Source organism: Aphis gossypii, chromosome 1, assembly GCF_020184175.1.
Source record: "Aphis gossypii isolate Hap1 chromosome 1, ASM2018417v2, whole genome shotgun sequence".
In the NCBI taxonomy this organism is placed as follows: Eukaryota; Metazoa; Arthropoda; class Insecta; order Hemiptera; family Aphididae; genus Aphis; species Aphis gossypii.
Genome location: NC_065530.1, coordinates 84,025,700 through 84,047,108, shown reverse-complemented (window position 1 = coordinate 84,047,108; position 21,409 = coordinate 84,025,700). Strand labels below are relative to the sequence as shown.

Below are 21,409 nucleotides of genomic sequence, written 5' to 3'. Positions count from 1 at the left end.
TATAATTATGTTATACTTATTATTTCTATGGCAGTAAGATCATGTGTAACAAACCGAATTTGATATTGCTATAAATTTTACTAAAATAACAAAATAAAATTAAAAGTTAATTTTATACATAATAAACATGTGTATGTTTGTTTTAAAATTTATCAAAAAAAAAAATTATATAGCTGTAAAATTTAAAGTGTCTTTATACTAATCAGTATTAATTAATATGAATTTAATTTTTATTTATAGGAACATAAAATAAGTTAAACTAAATGTAAAAGATGGAAAAATAATTAATTGGTAATACTTAAAATATGGCAAAAAAGTGGTAGGCATTTTGACATCTTTGCCATAAAAATAGCTAAAAAATATTATCAAATTTCAATTAAAAGCTATATCGTCGATTTCATGCAAGACATACTGTTACATGTAATGATAATATGTGCACTGCTGCTCATCATCATCAAATAATTTTATTGAAAATATTTATCCATAGAGTAATTTGAATGAAGTATTATATAAATATATAAAATAAAAAACACCACCTAAAAATTTAAAACCGGTATAATACAAATCACACCATTATATGTCATTTTGTTTTTGTAATAGTAATTATTATTAAATATTAAGAATCCAACCATCCACTCACCCAGAAAATGTTATGTGTTACCTACTGAAAAAACCTTTATCAAAAAATATAGAACATAGGACCTAACCTAAACTCATACAATATTTTAGAAATATAAAAATAGAGCGAATGCGTAATATATTCCATTTGTCTACCCTGTATGATAGGAGGAAACAGACTAATCTTATGTTTCTTTCTAAACTTATAAATGGTGAAGTCAATTCCCCTACCCTCCTGTATAAACTTAATTTCAGAGTTCCGAGTTTCTTTTCCTTTCTGAATTCTTTTTAGTCGCTGTAACTACCTATCAAATCGTCCTATAGTCCGTATGATGAAACTGGCCAACAAGGACCCACTATTCCTTAGTACCTAGCTAAAATTATTGTCCAAAAATGTATTTGCAGATATTTACATTTTTTTTTTTTTAATATGTGATTAACACAGTAAGGTTTTAAATAGTACAGTTAAGTTGGAATTATAATTGACCTAAAAAAAATATAATACAAATTTTTTAATAAAATATCTATTTATAATTTTTTTCATTACATAAATACCTAATAATTAATGACAATAGGTACATCACAACATTAAAATATTGATAATTATTATTTATTTAAAAGTAATCACATCAATAATCATCACCATCATCTAGATATTGCCGAAGTCGTCTTCCTATTAATTTGGGATAAGTTCGATTTCGTTTTTTAAATTCTTTGCTTTGATGTGTTACAGCACCATGCTGAAGTTGAAAATTACATAAAGCATTTAAGGGCTTCAGCAATATATTTTTGTATGATTCATCATTTTCTAATACTGTTAATGCTTCAATTGCAGTTTCTAATGTAGAAAGACATCCATCTGTAGGTTGAGTCCTGATAATATAATGACTTTCATATTTGTGCATCAATTTGACCTATATAATTAAATAATACATGAGTTTATAAAACAGTTATACAATGTGTCCCGGGGCGAAGTGACCGGCCGCCGTCATATGAAAGTATACCTAAAATGACGAAGAAATAACCTTTAAAGTGGGGGTCTAACTCTTTTTTTTTTTGAGTTATGGGCAATTTAAGTTTTTTTAATCCAAACAAAAACTACCACGGATTTTTTTATGTTTCTCCGAAACTTTTCAACATTTTAACATAATTTTTTTTTTTGTTTTAAAGCTATTTAATTGTCCTTTCAACCAACATACGCAATTAAACCAAACTTATGTAAATAATTATTATTAAATTGAAAAAATTAAATTTTTTTATCAAAAGTTGGAATTTTTAAAATAAATCTCGTATTACTCAAAATAATTCAATATTTAGTATGGGTTATTTTGATTGTGTATTATTCTACAGAATAATACCTTGATTACCTTATAAGTTTGGTTTTCATATCTTTCATAATCGCAGAGTTATACGCAGCTAAACATTATAGGTCTTTTGTGATTTTAATTATTGGCAATTTATAATTTTTCTAAACATCAAGTATAACTTATGCATAAACTCATTAGGGGCGTTAGCAGCAGAAGAAATACGACAAAATCAAGCTGAAATACAAAGGACTACACAAAGTGTTTCATTTATAGAGCTCAAGCTTGTTTGCAGTAAGTTGGGGAACACTTTGAAAATCTTATTAATTAATCAAATAAACATAACATTTATTTCCTTGTTATTTAATTATTATTATTATTAAACTACTTTATTTTTATTTTATTTTTAAAAAAAATTGACTTCTTACATTATTTATATCACCTAATTACCATAAAATAAATTGCCAATAATTAAAATCACAAAAGACCTGTAATGTTTAGCTGCGTATAACTCTGCGATTATGAAAGATATGAAAACCAAACTTATAAGGTAATCAAGGTATTATTCTGTAGAATAATACACAACCAAAATAACCCATACTAAATATTGAATTATTTTGAGTAATACGAGTTTTATTTTTAAAAATTCCAACTTTTGATAAAAAAATTTAATTTTTTCAATTAATAATAATAATTTACATAAGTTTGGTTTAATTGCGTATGTTGGTTGAAAGGACAATTAAATAGCTTTAAAACAAAAAAAAATTTATGTTAAAATGTTGAAAAGTTTCGGAGAAACATAAAAAAATCCGTGGTAGTTTTTGTTTGGATTAAAAAACTTAAATTGCCCATAACTCAAAAAAAAAAGAGTTAGACCCCCACTTTAAGGTTATTTCTTCGTCATTTTAGGTATACTTTCATATGACGGCGGCCGGTCACTTCGCCCCGGGACACATTGTATAACAGTTTTAATTTTAAAAACGTAAGTGTATATGATATTAATCATAAATTATTCTAATAAAATAAAATAATATTACAAAATTATGTATCAATATTGAATATTCACTATGCAGTTAACATTATCATTATCTGCAATATAGGATTAACCGTATGTATGTAGTTATTATTATTATGATTTGTATTATTATATATTTATATATTATTACATTTGTCGAGTTATGGTCACAATAACGTAGACACGCAGTGCAATCACTAGTCCAGCAGTCAGTGAACAAATACAGTATTAAATTTTACGTCATGTATAAGAACAATCGTTTTGTATTGCAATAATTATATACTTAAGTGTGAACTGTTATAGTTTATTATCTTGCCATGGAGGAAAAATATAACTGTCACATCCATAATACAAAGAGTCAGTTAGAGATGGGTCAATATATGTTAAATACACATTATCTTTTTGACAGGAACTTTTTTTTTGTCTAATTAGTCAGGTTTAACTAGTTTTAGTTAATTATAAAATATATTATGTAGTAAAACCTAGCTTAAAGTATAATGCGACTTCACTAAAGTGTCAATTCAAAATAAAGGTGTCTAATAACAATAACTTCATATACTCTCTCGTCTCCATATTGATTTTGGTGTTTACATAGAAATAAATTAAATTATATAAATACTAACATGTATCATTGATTGAAGCAGTTCTGTATTGTTGTAAATTGCTTTTGCTTGAGGCCAAGTACCATCAAGTAATATCAAATTATGGAGCTCTGTTTCTTTTGGTAGGTCAACTATATCTATTGCTTTTTTTGAAGGATACAATAAAACAGAATGTTTGGATGATAATATATCCCATAGCCCAACATGTCTGAAAAAACGTAAAGTAATAGGTGTTAATTTTCTTAATGAGATATTTGCAGTACCTATAACTGGCAACTGCAGTCATATCTCAACAAATAAAATGTAAGCAGTATAATTATACATATAACAGCGTTAAAACTAAAATTAATACAAATACAGTAAAAATGAAATATTAAGTACATTTTGTGACAAGAAAAAACTATTAAACTTAATTTCTAAAGGCAAATAATAGAGTATGATGTTTTAAAAGATTGTATTTATAAAAAAATATTATCAATATTATTTCTAGTCTGGATATTAAAAAAAAAAAAAATTCCAACACAAGAATTAAATACTATAAATTAAACACAACACACAATTCTTATGCACATATCATCAAATCTTCAATTTTTATTGTAAACAAAAAGTCTATAATTCAAAATTCAAATACAAACATGTTTAAGTTATTTCACTACATTTTTTGTAATTCATATACTTATCAAAACTAAATAATTCAAAACTTATGTGCAAATGAATCTAACTATTAAAGTCACCAATAATAATTATAAGAAATATTTACTTTTTTGTAGGAAATTTTTTGCCTTTATAAACAACACAACTGTCTTCTGCCAAACCCAAAGTCAACATAGGAGCTGTACGAAGACTTCTTTTTTCTTCTGCAGGGTGTTGCAGTAAGATGATATTACATTTTGGCTTTAGTCTTGTTTTAGGTAAATAATTACACCAACATACATTTTGAGGTCGTCTGAAAATTAAAATGAATGTATGTGATAAATATAAAATGAATTCAAAGTAAACAAATAACATTGGACATAACATACTTATACTTAACATTTTAAGTTAAACTTACTCGCATGAATCACATATTTGGCGCATTTCAGGAGGATCTGCAGGTAAATTTATTAAGTCATCCCAAACATTATCAACCTCTTCATTAATCATGATGACCAAAATACTAGATGAGTTCAATTTAATGTTTGTTATTAAATTCCCTGCATTTAAGTGATATTATTAGTTAATTGTAATATTAACAATATAATAATCAAAAACATTTAAACCATAAAAATAAATAATTAAATAATACTTTTATTTGTATAAAATAACAAATGCAATAGTTGTAACTTACCAAATCTGAAGATTACCAAATCAAAGTATAATATAGTGTATTTGATTTATTAATAAAAATATACAGCAAACACTGCCGCCATACAAAATATGGTTTCCTAAAACAAAAATATATTCTATATATAGAAAGTCCTGTTATTATATTACTGATATTAATATCTATTTTTGATAGAGACGTAGCAATATCAACATTTATTCAAATTATTAATTGCTTATTTTAAACAATAATACAAAATATATCTATGTATACAATCATTAACAATAATCATAAAGATTATATTTTATAAATTAAAATGTATATGATTGTATTTTAAGAGATCAATTTTCTAAAGTTTATTTTATATAGTTTTTGGTTCATAAAATTGTATTAAATTAAAATCACCAAAACCTTCATGATATTATTAATATATATTATTGTATATAACAAAAATATTTAATTAGTTTACATTTAAGAACTGATCAGAAGCTTGAGTGTCAGTATCAGCATCCCAAATACAACGAGCTCCAACTTTTGTACCAGCACCGTGTCGTTCACCCAAAACAACTTGTACCATTAACTTGTAACGGCTATTCAAACACTGATCTATAAATTAAAATAGTGTATCACACAATTAAAAATAATTATTTATTTTATTTAATAAAATATAAAAAAAAATAAAAGAAGCAATTAAAATAGTTACTATTAATTAAAAATAGAAGTTATTATTTTAAAACTAAGATAATCTAAAATGCCATTTTATTGTAAAACAATATTATATTAGTATTAATATTATAATAATATTTAAAATGTATTTTAATATTTTTACAAAATATAGGTATTGAGTTTATTAATTTGTCAATGAAAATAAATAAAAACCTTTAAGTCTATCCTTGATTTCACTTGCAATAGTTTTGCTAAGTACTTCAGCTTCAATTTGACTATACTCTTTATCTTTTAGATGTTTTAAAAGAGTTTCTTGAATAGCTTCTTTTGCTGAATGTGTTTTGAATCTAAAACAATTATAACCAAATTAGAATTTTAAATGTATGATTATAATATTATATACAATATATTATCTATACAAGGTGTTTATGAAATATATTATTGTTACCAACTTATAAGTCTTATATATATATTACCATTTACTATGTTTACTTATTAAATACTATTAGGTAAAGGTTTGAAAATACTATGGCTTAAATCGCACAATTATACATTTGAATCTAGTTATCAAAGAAATGAACTAAAAATAAAATGTTTCAAGAACAATAAAAACAATATTTTTATTGTAAGAATATTTAATATAAATTTGGAAACAAAATGTTAAATCAATTATACTAGGTGAGCGTTTAATATAAACAATAAACATAATAGGTATTATGCTTAGTGTTTAAATATTATTGATAGGTAATTGGTAGGTATGCATAATCACAAGATTTTTAAAAATGTATTGAAAACATTAGATATTGTATATATTTTGTATTTTTTTAAATATAATCATTGGTAGGTACATTTAAATTGCATAGCCTAGCATAAATTTATAATTTAATACATTTTATTTATATCATAATTCATTATATGACTTACTTTTGATTGTGCGTGGGTCTGATTTGAAAATTATGAACATGTGATTTGTTATTATCGTTGATAGGTATTTCGTTCTCCACTTTAAGCTTCGTTGACATAATTCTTAAACGTGTAAATTATTTTGTATGACACTAAAATGTATCATTAAATTTCAGTCATGAAAATTTAAAATATCGTTTTATCATGCATTCATGCCATTCTGATATACTTCCGAAAGTTTTTATCTTATCAATAAATAGCATAATATCACAGAATAACCAGAAGAGCACGTCCTTTTCAGTTTAACCCTAGTTTAACATGGGTTCATATGGGGCAATTACCATTATCCTAATAAAATAATACAATAATAAAATAATTATTGTTCACATAAATGTAAGTAAACATACTTTTGAATTTTACATTTTTATTACTGATATTTTACCAAGTTAAACAGAGTTTTGAGTGCTCAGCGTGTCCTTTCTGGTTGTACTGTGATAATATTATCACAGAATACAATAAGGGTTTATTTGATTATTATTAAGGACTATTTAGTATTTTTTACAAAATATTCTATTTGTGTCATACATAATAGATAAACCTATTAATATTTCGATACAATAAAACGTTTAAAACATAATATGATTTTTATATTTAGTCTACAAATAGTCTTAACTTTTAAAATTTAAAACTGGTAGTGATAAAGTAGTATATTATGGGGTATTGAGGACACTTTTCTTTTTTTTATTAAAATTTTTTCTTAAAAAAAAGTATAAAAAAACATTTAAAAAAGCATAAAAAATCATATAAACCCATAAAAACATAAAAAAACATCTAGAAACGACATTTAAAAAACATTACAAAAAACCACAGATATATACTAATAGATACATATATTAGTATATATCTGTGAAAAAACCCGACCTTATATTTTCCTGTTAAAAATTACAACAAATCTAAATAAATCTGTTAAAATTACAAAAAATTTTAATTAATTTTAATTATTTAATAGATTTCTCTACCTTTATTATAAATTACTGGTTTAAAACCAATAGTACTAATTATTTTACTATTTTTAATTAGACAAATAAAATTGTCGTTTCTAGATGCTTTTTTATGTTTTTATGTTATTTTTATGATTTCTTATGTTTTTTTTTATACTTTTTAAAGAAAACATTTCAATAAAAAAAAAGTGTCCTCAAGTACCCCATTTACTACTTGTCACCTATTTAAAGTTAATTTTTAGATTCAACAATCAACACTTTCATAGGCCCCGTATGACAAGTAGGTAGGTAATAAGCATTTTTGAAAAAGCAGGGCGTTTAAATAGTGAAGTCGGCATTTCATTCATATGATACTGCAGATTACGTTAGTTGGTACCACGATTTAAGATAGTATCTTAAATCTTAAATACTATTTAAATACTATCTTAAATCGTGGTCAGTATACCTATTGAATATTAATATACATAGGGTAAAATTCCCTCAAACTCTGTAGATAGAGTAGTGGTACTTATGTTACTCCATGACTCCCTGACCAATAGGTAACATGTTATATTAACCATAATAATTATCTATAAAAAATTAAAAAAGGAGTATCCAGTTTTGTATATTTTGGTCTGTGTATACATTTTTTAAGTTTCCATTGATATTGTTTTTGATAAATTACACAATACAAAATCGTTATTAATCGTTAAAAAAGGAGTTCTGTTCAAATTTTAACTTCTTGAAATGCACATAAAAAGATATGTTTCGTGTGTATATTTAATATATAATTTTTAAGTGTTTTTTGAGATGAACTAAAAATCAGTATTAAAATATTTGAATTATATATATTTTTTATTTCTTATTCATCCAAAAAAATACTGGTTATATCCTAACATGAATATTATAATTATTATAAGTTATTGCAGTTAATTGTTTGTAATTACAATACATATTTTGAAGTTTTATTTTTAATATTTTAAACCAAAATTGAAAGAATTAAAACTTAATACTAATTTTCAATAAAATATCCTAAAATTAATTTTTAAACATTAATCAACTTTGTGCGCACGCATTCACGGACATACAGAGTATAACAAAATACATATTAGTTTCAAAGTTGTATTTTCAAAGCATTTTTTTATTAATTGAGCTTGTTAAAAGTTGTTAAATATAACATCAACGAAAAACACCTATGAGCTACAATACCTATAATCCAACCACTATATTCCATTTAATCACAAACCTTCACCACAAACATATTGGCTGAAAAAGTTTGAAATGAAATGACGTAGGTAGGTAGGTACCTATAATAAGATTATAATTATGATTGATTTTTCTGTTTACTTTAAATTATTATATATTTTCAGTATGTTCATTATTTTTGAAGCTTTGATAATGGTGGCACACCTGTCCTCCGAAGACTTCAATCATCGTATCTTATCTTAAAGTTTTTGAGGGTAGGTATACTCGTGACACATTGAACAACTTAGTAAAACATTTGGAGAACAACTGAAAATATATAATTAGGGTAATACCTAAAAATTGATTTTGGATATATAGATTTTATTATAATGCTTTGATATTTATTTTGTTATACTTTATGTATGAAAAAATAATAAATTAGTGTTCTTATATAACATATTCATGATACCTAACTATTATACCTACCGTAGTGTGGTTAAAAATATTACGAATTACTTCAGCTAAACAACTTTATATTTTATCCGGGTTTTTTCATCGAATAGAAAACGTTAAAATGCATATAGTTTAATAAAATTATTCAAATTAATATTCTAATTACCTACTTATTTGTGATCTTTATTCAGATTGAAGATTCAATAAATAAAAATAATATTTGATGAAAATAAATGCAATATTAAAAAAAAAATAATAATAAACGAGAATAATAATTTAATTGGTTGGGTAACTTAAATTATGAGTTTAATTCATTTTCTAACTGTCGATAATATTGCATTTCCATCATGATCTACGTGTATATTTTAAAAATATTTTGCTAGTAAGGTTATCTTTTTAGTTACATTGTAGATAACCTTATATTATTTTAACCATATAAGATATTTTATAAATATTTATGAGGTATTGACGTATATTATTCTATATACCTGTGTGCAGTAGAATAAAGATTGGAAACTACTAATAGGCCGATATAAAATATATAAATTTGTCTTTCATTTTTTTTTTTTTTTTTTTTTAATTATAACATCGTATTATATAATATCAATATTATATGTTTAGGTACATGAAGCCATGAAGGCCAACTATCTGTATGAACATATTTTATTTATTTACACATATCTATATATATTAGTACCTATAAAATATATCTATACACAGTATACGAGTATTGCGTATAATATCTTTTATGTTGTAAATAATGAGAATAATAATTGAATTGGTTGGATAACTTAAATTATAAATTTAATTCGAAGAGTAGTATACTAACGCTATACTAAAGTAAATGAGTATAATAAAGTATTTTAATAAAAGAAAAATTAAATATATACATTACTCATTTACGTATTTATTATTTTCATAATATGATAAACTTAAAAGTAAACAATTTAAAATAGAATTATTGGTAATAGTGAAAAATATCATGAATATAGATTTAAATATGAGGAACTCTGGGGTTAGAATAAACTATATGGTATAAACTGATTTCTTGAATGCGTTCTAATAGTCTATAGTTAAATTGTGTATTCTATGTATATAATTTATATAATGTGGAAATAATGATGATATTAAAACAATTAAATTGTAAATTAAAATACATTCGCAATTTAATAATATTAGCAATACTTTGTATTAGGATCGTATTTATTATATTTTGTACTTACCTAACACATAAATTTCAGTTTGTTGTAGAAATCCGAAATAAATATTTCAATACAACGTTTCAAATTTCAATGAATATAAATATATAATACATTAAGTATTTATAAATATTAGTTTTCAAGAAATATTAAATAGGTAAATATATTATATTATTATAGTATTATACTTATAAATTTTACTATTATACTAGATATTTAATATGTATGATAGTATACGTTTTACTGCGGTCTTTGGGATAATCTCGAGTTAGGTCCCAAATTTATAAAATACACGAATTGGGCCTTGACATATTTTATTGAGTACATCAGTTGGCTCTAGGAAAATTGATTTGAAGAATACCTACTCAAGTTGAGTCATTATAGACAATTAGCGTTATCCAGGAGACACCATATGTGGTGGTTGGTTAGGAAATCTCCAAAAAGTTTTTTTGTTACTTTATTAAAATATAACCGTTTTATAATATAAGATTAAAATTATTGGTTCACAATTTGTTTTCATAAAATGTACATAATTACTTAATATACGGCTTAAATTATTTTTGTGCATAGTTAATTATTTATTTTTAACTAAGTAAGAAATTAAAAAGACACATCTTTCACAAAACTTAAACGAGTCAATCTAACTTAATTACCTAATTGTAAAATAATTCATCTTATCTCATAACAATTTTTTCGGCTGTGTTTCTGTGTTTTGAAGTGATGAACAAATTTAACTTTGAATTCAAAGTAAAGTGTTTATAATAAATTTAAAATGCTGGAGTGAGCTTCACCAAAACTCGCATTTAATTTTTCAAGTATTTGTGATAGTTGTAAATTTAAGCATTTAGCCCAAATATTAGAAATAAATATTGTATCTTGCTTAATATAAATTTCTAAGAAGTAATCATTAAATTTATCAGCAATTGTTTTTACTAATTTGGTAGTTATTACTTAATAAACCATCGAAAAACAATCGAGCACCTCCTCTGGTTTGAAAAATGGTTTTTAAAACACACGCCTAATTAAGATAGTCACTTAATAGTTAATATATAATTATTGAAACTTTTATATACCTTTGATAGCCCAAGTTGTTGAATTCGTATGAAATTTAAAATATATCTAATCATAGCTTCTGCCCAAATAATGTAAAAAGCATTTCGGACAACTTCCAAGTTCGTATCAGTAGAAAAACGTACGATATCGTTTATCAAATTATAATAAAATAAAAAATGTTTGCCATTGTGTGAATAAACAATTTTGTATTTCTTGTGTGTTTTTAGGTAATTTTGGATGGGGTATGCAGGGTATGCCGCTGCATAGTCTGTGGTTTCATGTAAGGGGCCCATAATTATCATACCAAAGCATTTTTGAAAATATCTTCTACTTATAGTAGATACTAGGTATTAAAAAAAATTTTTTTTTGTGTTCACTATTCTGAATTCTCGCGACACCGCAAGATAATCTAAACTATAAATAGACGTAACGCGTATAGATATTGTTATCTATGTTGCAATATGAAGATTATAATTAAAATACTTAATTATTATTGTTAACTACTTATTTCTACTGGAAGTTGTTTTATATTCTACTGTAAAACTATGTGTAATTTTAGATTCTGAGAGAAGCAATAAAGCTAAGTAGTATATTTGCAAACACTTAGATTGTAGACTATATCGAATTCTATATAATATTATAGTAAAAGAAAATGTTTAATGGCTTGGAATCGTGTTTTAGAATAAATTAAGAAAAGATAAGAAAAAATTTTTACGAGGGGCCCTATTTTTCTTATTAGGTACATAACCTGCGAATAAAGATAAAATATAACCGTGAAATCTAACTCCTGTTTAATAAATATATTAAATATGCAGTGAGGCAGTGACCCATCAATCGTTTTCCGATTCTATACATAGTTATATAAAAGGCATATTAAATTATTGGGTTTCAAATGATTTGTGACTAAAACATATAATTCCTACCATTTTTGACACCGAAAATTATATTATAGTATTATACCAATACGTATTTTTAAAATTTTAGTTATTTTATATAAATCCAGTAACGAGATTAAGAGGTGTGATTACATGTATTATTATACATTAGTTATAACATTGATTTGATAAGATACATATTAAGTTATTATTTTTTAGCTAAATTATGAATGACAATAAAACAACATTATTATTTAGGTATTGTTGTACTGATTTATGTGCATTGTGCATAAATAAAATTTGTGTAATGGTAATGTTTCCATATTGGTATGTATAATTTATACAGTACCTCAATCAATAATATTGGCTATATATAAAAATAATATACTAATACGTAAGTTCCTACAAGATAAAAATGCATCTATTACTACGTTTATATGCAGCAGTTAATGCGCATTGAGTTAGTCTGAGAGTTTTGTGTATATAAACACATTTTTAATTCGCCATCATTAAACTAATGGACATTTATTATTTAATTTGATTCGTCAAATTGAATTAACTCTTATTCTTCCAGGATTAAGAAATGCATGTTAACGCTTTAATGCGAATTAATATTTTAGTAGGAATTTTAAAATGTCAAATTATAAAATAATATAGGTGGTAATTGCCGGTAATCTACCAATCACATATTTTGGTCATGAAATTCAAATATTATTATTATATTTTTATTGTAAAGCATGGTTAAAAACCATTCGCATTAACTTTCATCTTTATTCAACATCTAATCTTGATATTTTAGGGACATATAAACTCGCTCTCTAATGCACATTAACTACAGCATATAAACGTAGTACCTATATAGGTATATTAAATAATAACATGTTAATTCTTACAAAAATAAAAATTATAATGAATACAAATTTCGTTCCCACTTTATTCAAATTTAGGACTGACAACTAAATTGATATGGTTAAAATTTGTTTGTTTTTATGTTTTGCAAAAGAAAATCTAATCCAAATTTTAATTGAATCCAGTCCATATAATATATAATTTATAGTCTACTTGTACGTATATAATAATATGATTATAAAATACTAAAAATGATAATATTATAGTTCGAATTAAATTTCATATGACTTATTTCGAAAGCTCAAACACTTTACATAGTCATACCTGTGTTATTTTTTTTAAGTTGTAATTTTATAGGTATTTTGTTATTGATATAATTTTATGTTTTTTACTTATTTGTTGAGGTATATTGCAATTTGATGTACCCATTTTTATATTAATAAATAATTAATTTATAAATTATATTTTTACATTTGTTTGCAGAAAAATTTTTAAAACTTCAATTATTTTATATATATTAGGATGATAATGAAAAAAATTGAGTTGAATTCGGAGTGAAAACAAGCATTTGTAGTAAAATTTCTATCAAATCTAGCACTAGCTAATTGGTGTATTTTTGTTCGTGTTAGGACTTACGGACCGGTATATTTTTTTTCGTGTAGTAACTTACATATTATATAACCGCTTATCTGATTTGTTTCGTGTGGAACTTATCAAGCCCCTTAAATTATTAGAATATATTTATAACTATAATATATTTCATGGAGCACAATCGTGCATACATTTTTGCAGGTAAAAAGATAAAATGGACTCAATCGTACTAATAACTAGAGCACAATTGTGTTGCATTTTATACATGTAAAAAGGTAAGACGAGAGCAATCGTGATTCACCACTTTCAAGGTCTACTTCATTTATCGTCATTGAAATTTATAATATTCAAAGAAGCTAATACGTAGTATTAAGTATTCAATAATATTTGTTTAGAAATGCATACTTATCTTCCGCAAAAATAATCTATATAATATGTATTATTATGAGAATCGTGTTTTTAAAATACCGTTTTTTGCCTCCTATAATTATTTGGTGTAAAATATTGCTGTTTTATTATAATTTATAATTATCGTTATTTTAATTAATAGTTTGTACATTTTACGATCGGGAAAATTATTGGGGCAATGATTCATAATTGTTGCATATTTTATTTGTTAACATTTGTGGCCCATAGAATAACAGTAAATAATAAATACTAGTAGTCTAATTATACATGTATATAATATATAATATGTATAATTATTAATTAATATAACTACGTTAAAAATAGTTACACATTTTTTTGTCTTTATAATTTTCTATTGACATTTCACAGCTCAACATATTCGTTGACGCTAAGGCAGTGACTCACAGTATGTTTTCTACATAGTAATTTTTGTTAATTTTTTTTTTATAATATAGTTTACTACATCCACATTATAGTATAAAATATAAGTATTCATTTTTATAAAATTTTTATAAAATTCATTTTTTATAATAATCATTACCACTACCAAATCACCATTCCCGTCATTTATATTTATTTAAAAACAATATTTTAATAAATGTTATAACTTATTACTAATAGCCAATAGGCAATAGATACCTAGCATAATAGCTTTAATATAATTATTACTACCTATACAAATAAAATATATACATTTTGTATATATCTTGTATATTGTAATGTTTAGTTTATACAGGGTATTGCACGATAAATGTGTCAAACTTCTAGAGGTGTTTCTAGACCTCAAATACCACAGAGTATAAAAAAGTTTGTTTCCTGCAAAAATTGTCGGAAATCTCTGAGGTAAAATAAGTTGATTATATAGTATAATTTTTATTGTTATTAATTGTTATTGCTGAGTTGGTCTATTTATTAAAATATTTATAATTATATACAAGCTTGAGTTTTTTTCTATATAACAGAATGATATTTCATCTAAATTATATTATGTACCTATTGATTAAGAATTATTACTGTTGAGTCGGTAAATTTACTAAAATATTATAATTATTTATTATCATTTAAGTAATCTTAATTGATATTAAATCAATCGACATTGGCTTAATTTGCTCAGTTTATTTAATATACAAATATTTTCTATAATATTTAAAGTTATATCTAAATTCTAAATCGATTAATTATATCTACCGGGGGCGATTACAGTACAAGAGGGTTACTACCTAAAATAGGAGACAATTAAAATGTATGATATTTTGGAAATCGAGAGGCAATTCCAGGATCAGAAGGGACGCAATTCGTGAGCCCTGCTTAGTAGTGGAGTGCACCAACGTGATGAGTTTTGGTCGATCGAGTGGTTCTAAACTTTAAACTTTATCTGAATAGTGAATAGTGTTAGGTATAAGTGGACAAATGGTACAATATTCGCTGTAGGTGTACTTAATAATAATAACTAAGCAGACGTTGCACCAGCATGTATTATCACCGTCTTACACACGTACTACATAGTACATTTTCGTTCACCAATATTAATAGTACGCTTTTAGTTTTTATAATAGAGTAAATTAACCTTTTATCAAACTTTTAGGTTAGAACATGTCCTATATTTTATCGTGGGTTTTGTATGTTATTTTAATGTTTAAGTGAGTTGTGAGTATGAAAAATATTAAATATTTAAAAATGCTCATATTTCACTTAAAAACTAAAACATTGTAAAAACCCAATAATTAAACACAAATAATGTTCTTACCTAAAAGTTTGATAGTAGCTCAATTTACTATAATATCAAAACTAAAAGCTGCACACTATTGAAACTGGTGAACGGAAATTTACTATGTCGTATGCATATAAGACTGAGACAACATATGTGACACGACGTTCTCTAAATGTTTAATGAATATCTCAATTTTTATAAATTTGCAAATTTTTACCTATATTGTTATACAATTTTGAATTAAATTAACATCGAGAAAATAAATAAATAATACATAAAGAAAAAAGTTATATATTTTATATTTTAATTTAAATTTTGATTAATTAATTATTAATAACATAGTACCGTATTGTTAACCTAACCATCAAGTAGTATGATATATAATATTAAAATAAATTCTTCAGGCACTTCAGATGAAATTTAATACACGATAAGTTAATAAAACATCAATTTAATGGATCATGGTTTTAAAAATGTTGTACAAAAGTAAAATATTAATTTACAATTTGGTGACAAGATCAATACAAACAACTCACATCAAGGAAGTATAATTAATAAATGTAGATTCAATATTTTTGTGACTAACCATAAGGTCATTTAAAAATACTTTACTCAGAAGCCGACAAATTAAAATTAAAAAAAAAAACATGAAATTAATTGAATCGATTTAACAGTATTCAAAAATGGATTGTTAGTAAAAAGTTGTTCCAATTTGTATTGATAATCAAAAACCATGTAAGAATGTATAATATTAATCAAACGGCTTAGTTTCAAATACAATAAATCTTGTTGCACCGCCGACATATCTTACGTAATCGTGCAGTTGTTTTTTCACACTAATTATTGATGGAGCAAGGTGACCTGGCGGCCGGCATAACCTCCAAAATAAAACCCCGATCGTTGAACACGAACTTATTCAAATGGTGGATTTAGTCATTAATTCCGGTAAACTGGTACGTACTATTATAACGATGGAGTGCTGTGTCAGACTATACCAGTGGCCAATATCGATTGACAAAAAACCGTGGCGACTTGTAAAATCATGGACTGAAGTTACGTAAAGAGCGGCTTACAGGTACGTACCCTTGAGCACCACTATGCTGTTAATCAATGGGTTATACTACGGGCTAGCCACGGCACGTATAGCGGAAAAGGATTATATTTTAATCATAAAGTACCTAATAGTTAATACAGTAATACTATATGATTGGATAGTACCGACGAACAAGAAAATCCTTCAGTATACAAATAAAAATTTAAAAAGGCAATTAATCATGTCAAATCGTATGCAAAATCATCACCGAAAAAAAAACAAGTGGTTGCATGTTTGTGGAACGTCATAAGGCGACGTATACAGGGGAGCTTCAAAGGTCATCGGCTGATGGACTTAAGCCAATCATAAATTTTATCAGTAGGTAGCGCATGAAGCTGGACAACATTGAACAATTCTACAACAGAGCCAAAGCAATGTCAGCATATTGTCATTCACCTAATCACCTTTTGTAAACAATTTAGAAAGGTAATTATTATCTATACCTATATTATGGTTTATATTATATTATATTATAATATATTTTGATTTATATTAAAACAAAATAACATGTCGAATTTAAAGCAATTACTTAATGTATATAATATATTATACTATAGATAAATCGATCAATATAAATCATTTTTAATAAGAATTGAAAAAAAAATATGCAAGTAAGTAGGTATCGCTACGCTGTAGGTATTGTATGTATATCGAGTGGGTAATTACTAATTAATAATTATTATGGGTGTGTTAAATTTATTCCAGTTTTTTTTTAATTTTAATTTTAATTTTTACCAACTTTAAAATTAAATACTAAGATTTTTTTTAATTTTTATCTTTTCAAAGGACAAACTAAATCAGGCAGATTTAAAAAACGGTTAATAGGTCAAAATATCTTCAAAATAATATAATTGGTCAAAACTCAAAATAGTCAAAATATCTTAAAACAAAAATGTCTTTGAAAAAAATATTTTTTATACTGGTTTATACCAGTTTATTATTTATTAGTTATTACATATAATATCATTGTATCTAAAATGTATTCTCTATTTTATTTTTATTGTATATACTATTTGAAAATATCAACGACTTTTTAGTCAACTATATAATTGTTAGGTATTTACTACGTGTACATATTATTCCATTATGATAGTAATAGTAGAGGTCTTAAAGGTTTATTAGGTGGATTTTTAGTAACTGTAGCTGAACATTTTAGCAGGTTAATATGTATCACTTAACCACGGTCTTTGGTTTTTGAGAAATTGTTAATCTGTATTTAATTTGTACATCTAATTTGAAGTACCTTCGATGTCTGTAAAATATGTATAACAATTTATTAAATAAATTATATAAATAAGGATATAAAAAAAATCAGTTTAAAAGATATTTTGATCAAAGTTATTATTTCAAAGATATTAAGACGTGGAATCAAAAAACATGTCATTGTAAAATCAATACATCTATCACTCCATTCAGAATCTAAAAAAAAAAATAAATTCCAAATTTCAAACACAACAGATTTTTCAACGTATTACTTAAAATAAAACCTTTTAATATTTTAAGTTATTTTCAAAAAATTTTTTAAAATTAAAATTTTTTTTTTTTGATTTGAAAGTGAATTGGCCAACCAATAATGAAACACATTATAATAACTTAATGAGAAACACAGAGGGAGAAAAAAGCAAAAGCCAATAAAATGGTAAATTAATAAACATAATATACCTAGTACGTTATATTATTATAACAAATAAATAATAAACCATTTTTAATATACAAAATAATAAAAAAAAATAAATAATAATTCTAAGAAAAATTAATGAATATAATAATAAAAAAATAAAAAACCAAAAAACCAAAAAACAATATAGGTTTATACAACACGTAATCATAACGTAAGAACAAAAATAATTATCTATTTTCCATCAAAAATATTGAAAATCTAGAATTTTTAATACTCTCAGAGATAATGACAAACAAAATAAAAAAATACCATTATTAAATTAATTAATCCTTGCTTTGTAAAAAATCTAAAAATATTTTGAATATTTCTTTTGGTTATTTTGTAGTTCATTGTTAATGTGATTATTAAAATGTAATGTTAAAAATAACTATAAATAAAAGTAAAATAAAATCAATACAACTTTCATTAGTTTAAAATTAAATTAAAAGATTAGGTTTGTGTTTATTGAACATAATATTATATTATACTTGGTTAATTAATTTTTTTAAATTTTAGCCAAATGCCATTTTTTGGTACTAATGTAAAAACATTATTAAAATAGTTTACAGGAATTACGGTTTTTTCACTTGGTAATACTTCAAATTTAGTTAATATTTCAACAATTGCTAATTTCATTTCCAACTCTGCGAAACGTTTTCCTAAAATATTAAAATATATAAAAATGTATTGCATTTAAACTTAATATTTAAATATATACCTATACACATACGAGGCCCATCACCAAATGGTAGGTAAACACCGCTTGGCCGTTTAGCTTTTTCTTCTGTGGAAAATCTTTCAGGAATAAACTTATTGGGATCCGGATAATACTTACTGTCAAAATGCAATGCATGTACAGGAATTATAATTTTTTGTCCATTTTCAATGATTAATGAATCGTTGGGCACTCGATATGACTGTATAGCTTTTCTGAACAAAGCGATTATTGGAGGATACATACGTAATGTTTCTAAAAGAGTAGATAATAGTTACATTATTATGTATTATTTTGATTATTTTGAAATTTAACAAATAAAATGAGAATGCGATAAAATTTATTTTCAAATTATAATAGAAAATAAAATTTTACATTATTGAAACAATATTAGGTATTAATAAAATTCAACTATTAATCAATAATAATAGTAACATTTTTTAATTTTATGGAATACCTAGTATTATAATAAAAATATTACCAGCTATGACCATATCCAAGTAATTAAGATCCATCAAAAGCTCGTAGTTGATTTGTCCGTTATTATTGGACAATTTTAAGTGAATCTCTTGGCGTAATTTGTCTTGAATAGATTTATTTAATGCTAATTCATATATACAATGACTTATAGTAGATGAAACTGTTTGAAATCCAGCGTTAAATATACCAAAAGCATTCGCTATAATTTGTTCTTCAGTAAGTTTTTCTAAAATTAAATTTTAAAATTTTCACACATAAATTGATAAATATATATTTTAATTGTTACAATTAAATAAATAAAAAATATCTCACCATGTTCAGGCAAATTTGTATTCAAAACTAGATCGTTTCTAGCTTGTATAAAAAAATAAACCCAATCTTTTCCGATTATTTTATTTTCTTCTCTATACAATACAGTTTCTTTAAAGACGTTATAAAAAAAGTCAGTTACCTCCTTTGGAAAATCCTTTAATTTTAAAGCTTTTACTAATACTGGGTTGATCATTAAACATACTTGTCCAAGAACCTGTTTTAATGAAGGTTTGAATATTTCTTTGCTGTATTTACGAAATTCGCATTTATCATCGTTTATGGTGTCCAACTTGAGTCCAAAAGCACAAATGCCGATTACGTTAGTCGAATATTTTTCTATAATATCCGCTACATCTACTTCATTATTATTTTTAATCAAATCATCATTAATATTTTTCATTAATTCATCACCACATTCTCTGATCAGATCATACATTATTTTAAGTTTTCCCGATGTGAAACCAGGTGTCAATTTGCTTCTTATTATTTTCCATTGAGGATTTTTCATGTAAAACATGTTATTCGACAAAGGATTTGCATCCAAATTCTTGTAGAGACCACGTTCAGTGAAAGACGAAAAGTCTTTTATTAACACGTTGTTGATTAGTTCTGGATCACGGACCATTAAATACGGTGTTCTCATCTGATAAAGTCCTCCGTATTTATGACCAGAGAACTCGTTGTAGATATTTTTATAAAAAACTAATGGATGATATTTACATAAAGCCAGGTTAAAAACGTTACCGAATAACGGAAACGGCTTACTGTAAGGAACATTTAGTTTTTCCCATTTCTTAAACGTCGAAGTAGAAAAATAATAGACGATCGTCACTACGACGATTAAACACGGCGTTATCCACCAGTCGGTGATGCACGATAGATACATGGCCTGGGCTCAATAACATACAATGCTATAAAACGTAAACTGTACACACCACGTTTATCTCTCTTATGAATAATTATGGTACAAACTGAAGTAAGAACACTATAGTTCTCTTAAATATACTCTATTCACTTTACGAGTAACCCACTCTTTAAATGAAAACCAGTCGCGGTTATGTACGTTTCACGGCAGCGCTAGTGATGTCAAGATATTAATACTTGTTGAATACCTAATACATTGTATACATCGTAAGATGTATTAACACAACATGTCATTTTTACGTTATTCCACGTAATTATATAAATTGTATGTAAATATAACAATATTTAAAAATTGAAAAAAAATGTGTATACTGTGGAAAATAAATATATAAGCATTACATTATTTTAAACACAGTGTATAAACGGCGGTGACCGACTTTGATGGTTAACGACGATCGGTGACGTAGCAGCGACCAATCACGAAATAATTTTCGCTGACCAGAGATTTCCGATTGTTTTTATAGCCCGATATTATGCACGCACAGTAGAGGATTGATTTAAAACTGAATA

The 21,409-nt window shown here is 24.9% G+C and overlaps 2 protein-coding genes across 3 annotated transcripts; both read right to left on the bottom strand.

Moving 5' to 3' along the window:
* Positions 1 to 1,212: 1,212 nt before the first annotated feature.
* Positions 1,213 to 6,887, bottom strand: LOC114132579 (dynein light chain Tctex-type protein 2B). Of its 2 annotated transcripts, none has more exons than XM_027998082.2 (5): positions 4,867 to 4,963; positions 4,591 to 4,732; positions 4,300 to 4,485; positions 3,561 to 3,747; positions 1,213 to 1,532 (listed from the first exon to the last, which is right to left on the bottom strand). In XM_027998082.2, the coding sequence occupies exons 2-5, from the start codon at positions 4,680 to 4,682 to the stop codon at positions 1,248 to 1,250; spliced, it is 750 nt and encodes a 249-aa protein (XP_027853883.1). In that variant the 5' UTR covers positions 4,683 to 4,732; positions 4,867 to 4,963; the 3' UTR covers positions 1,213 to 1,247. The 2 variants fall into 2 exon arrangements, with proteins under 2 accessions (XP_027853883.1, XP_050053246.1); XM_050197289.1 differs by lacking the exons at positions 1,213 to 1,532; positions 3,561 to 3,747; positions 4,300 to 4,485 and adding exons at positions 5,312 to 5,448; positions 5,722 to 5,855; positions 6,433 to 6,887.
* Positions 6,888 to 18,456: 11,569 nt separating this feature from the next.
* LOC114132753 (probable cytochrome P450 6a13) lies at positions 18,457 to 20,987 on the bottom strand. Its single transcript, XM_027998312.2, has 4 exons — positions 19,976 to 20,987; positions 19,665 to 19,889; positions 19,187 to 19,438; positions 18,457 to 19,127 (listed from the first exon to the last, which is right to left on the bottom strand). The coding sequence occupies exons 1-4, from the start codon at positions 20,859 to 20,861 to the stop codon at positions 18,961 to 18,963; spliced, it is 1,530 nt and encodes a 509-aa protein (XP_027854113.2). The 5' UTR covers positions 20,862 to 20,987; the 3' UTR covers positions 18,457 to 18,960.
* Between the last annotated feature and the right edge of the window lie 422 nt (positions 20,988 to 21,409).

Coding starts and splice junctions, on each gene's coding strand:
- LOC114132753 (XM_027998312.2), bottom strand. CDS start 20,861: ATGTATCTATCGTGCATCACCGACTGGTGGATAACGCCGTGTTTAATC. Junction 19,439..19,664: donor CTTGGATATGGTCATAGCTG/GTAATATTTTTA, acceptor CTACTCTTTTAG/AAACATTACGTATGTATCCT. Junction 19,128..19,186: donor TGGGCCTCGTATGTGTATAG/GTATATATTTAA, acceptor TTAATATTTTAG/GAAAACGTTTCGCAGAGTTG.
- LOC114132579 (XM_027998082.2), bottom strand. CDS start 4,682: ATGATTAATGAAGAGGTTGATAATGTTTGGGATGACTTAATAAATTTA. Junction 4,486..4,590: donor CAAATATGTGATTCATGCGA/GTAAGTTTAACT, acceptor TTTAATTTTCAG/ACGACCTCAAAATGTATGTT. Junction 1,533..3,560: donor TGCTTCAATCAATGATACAT/GTTAGTATTTAT, acceptor TTAATTATATAG/GTCAAATTGATGCACAAATA.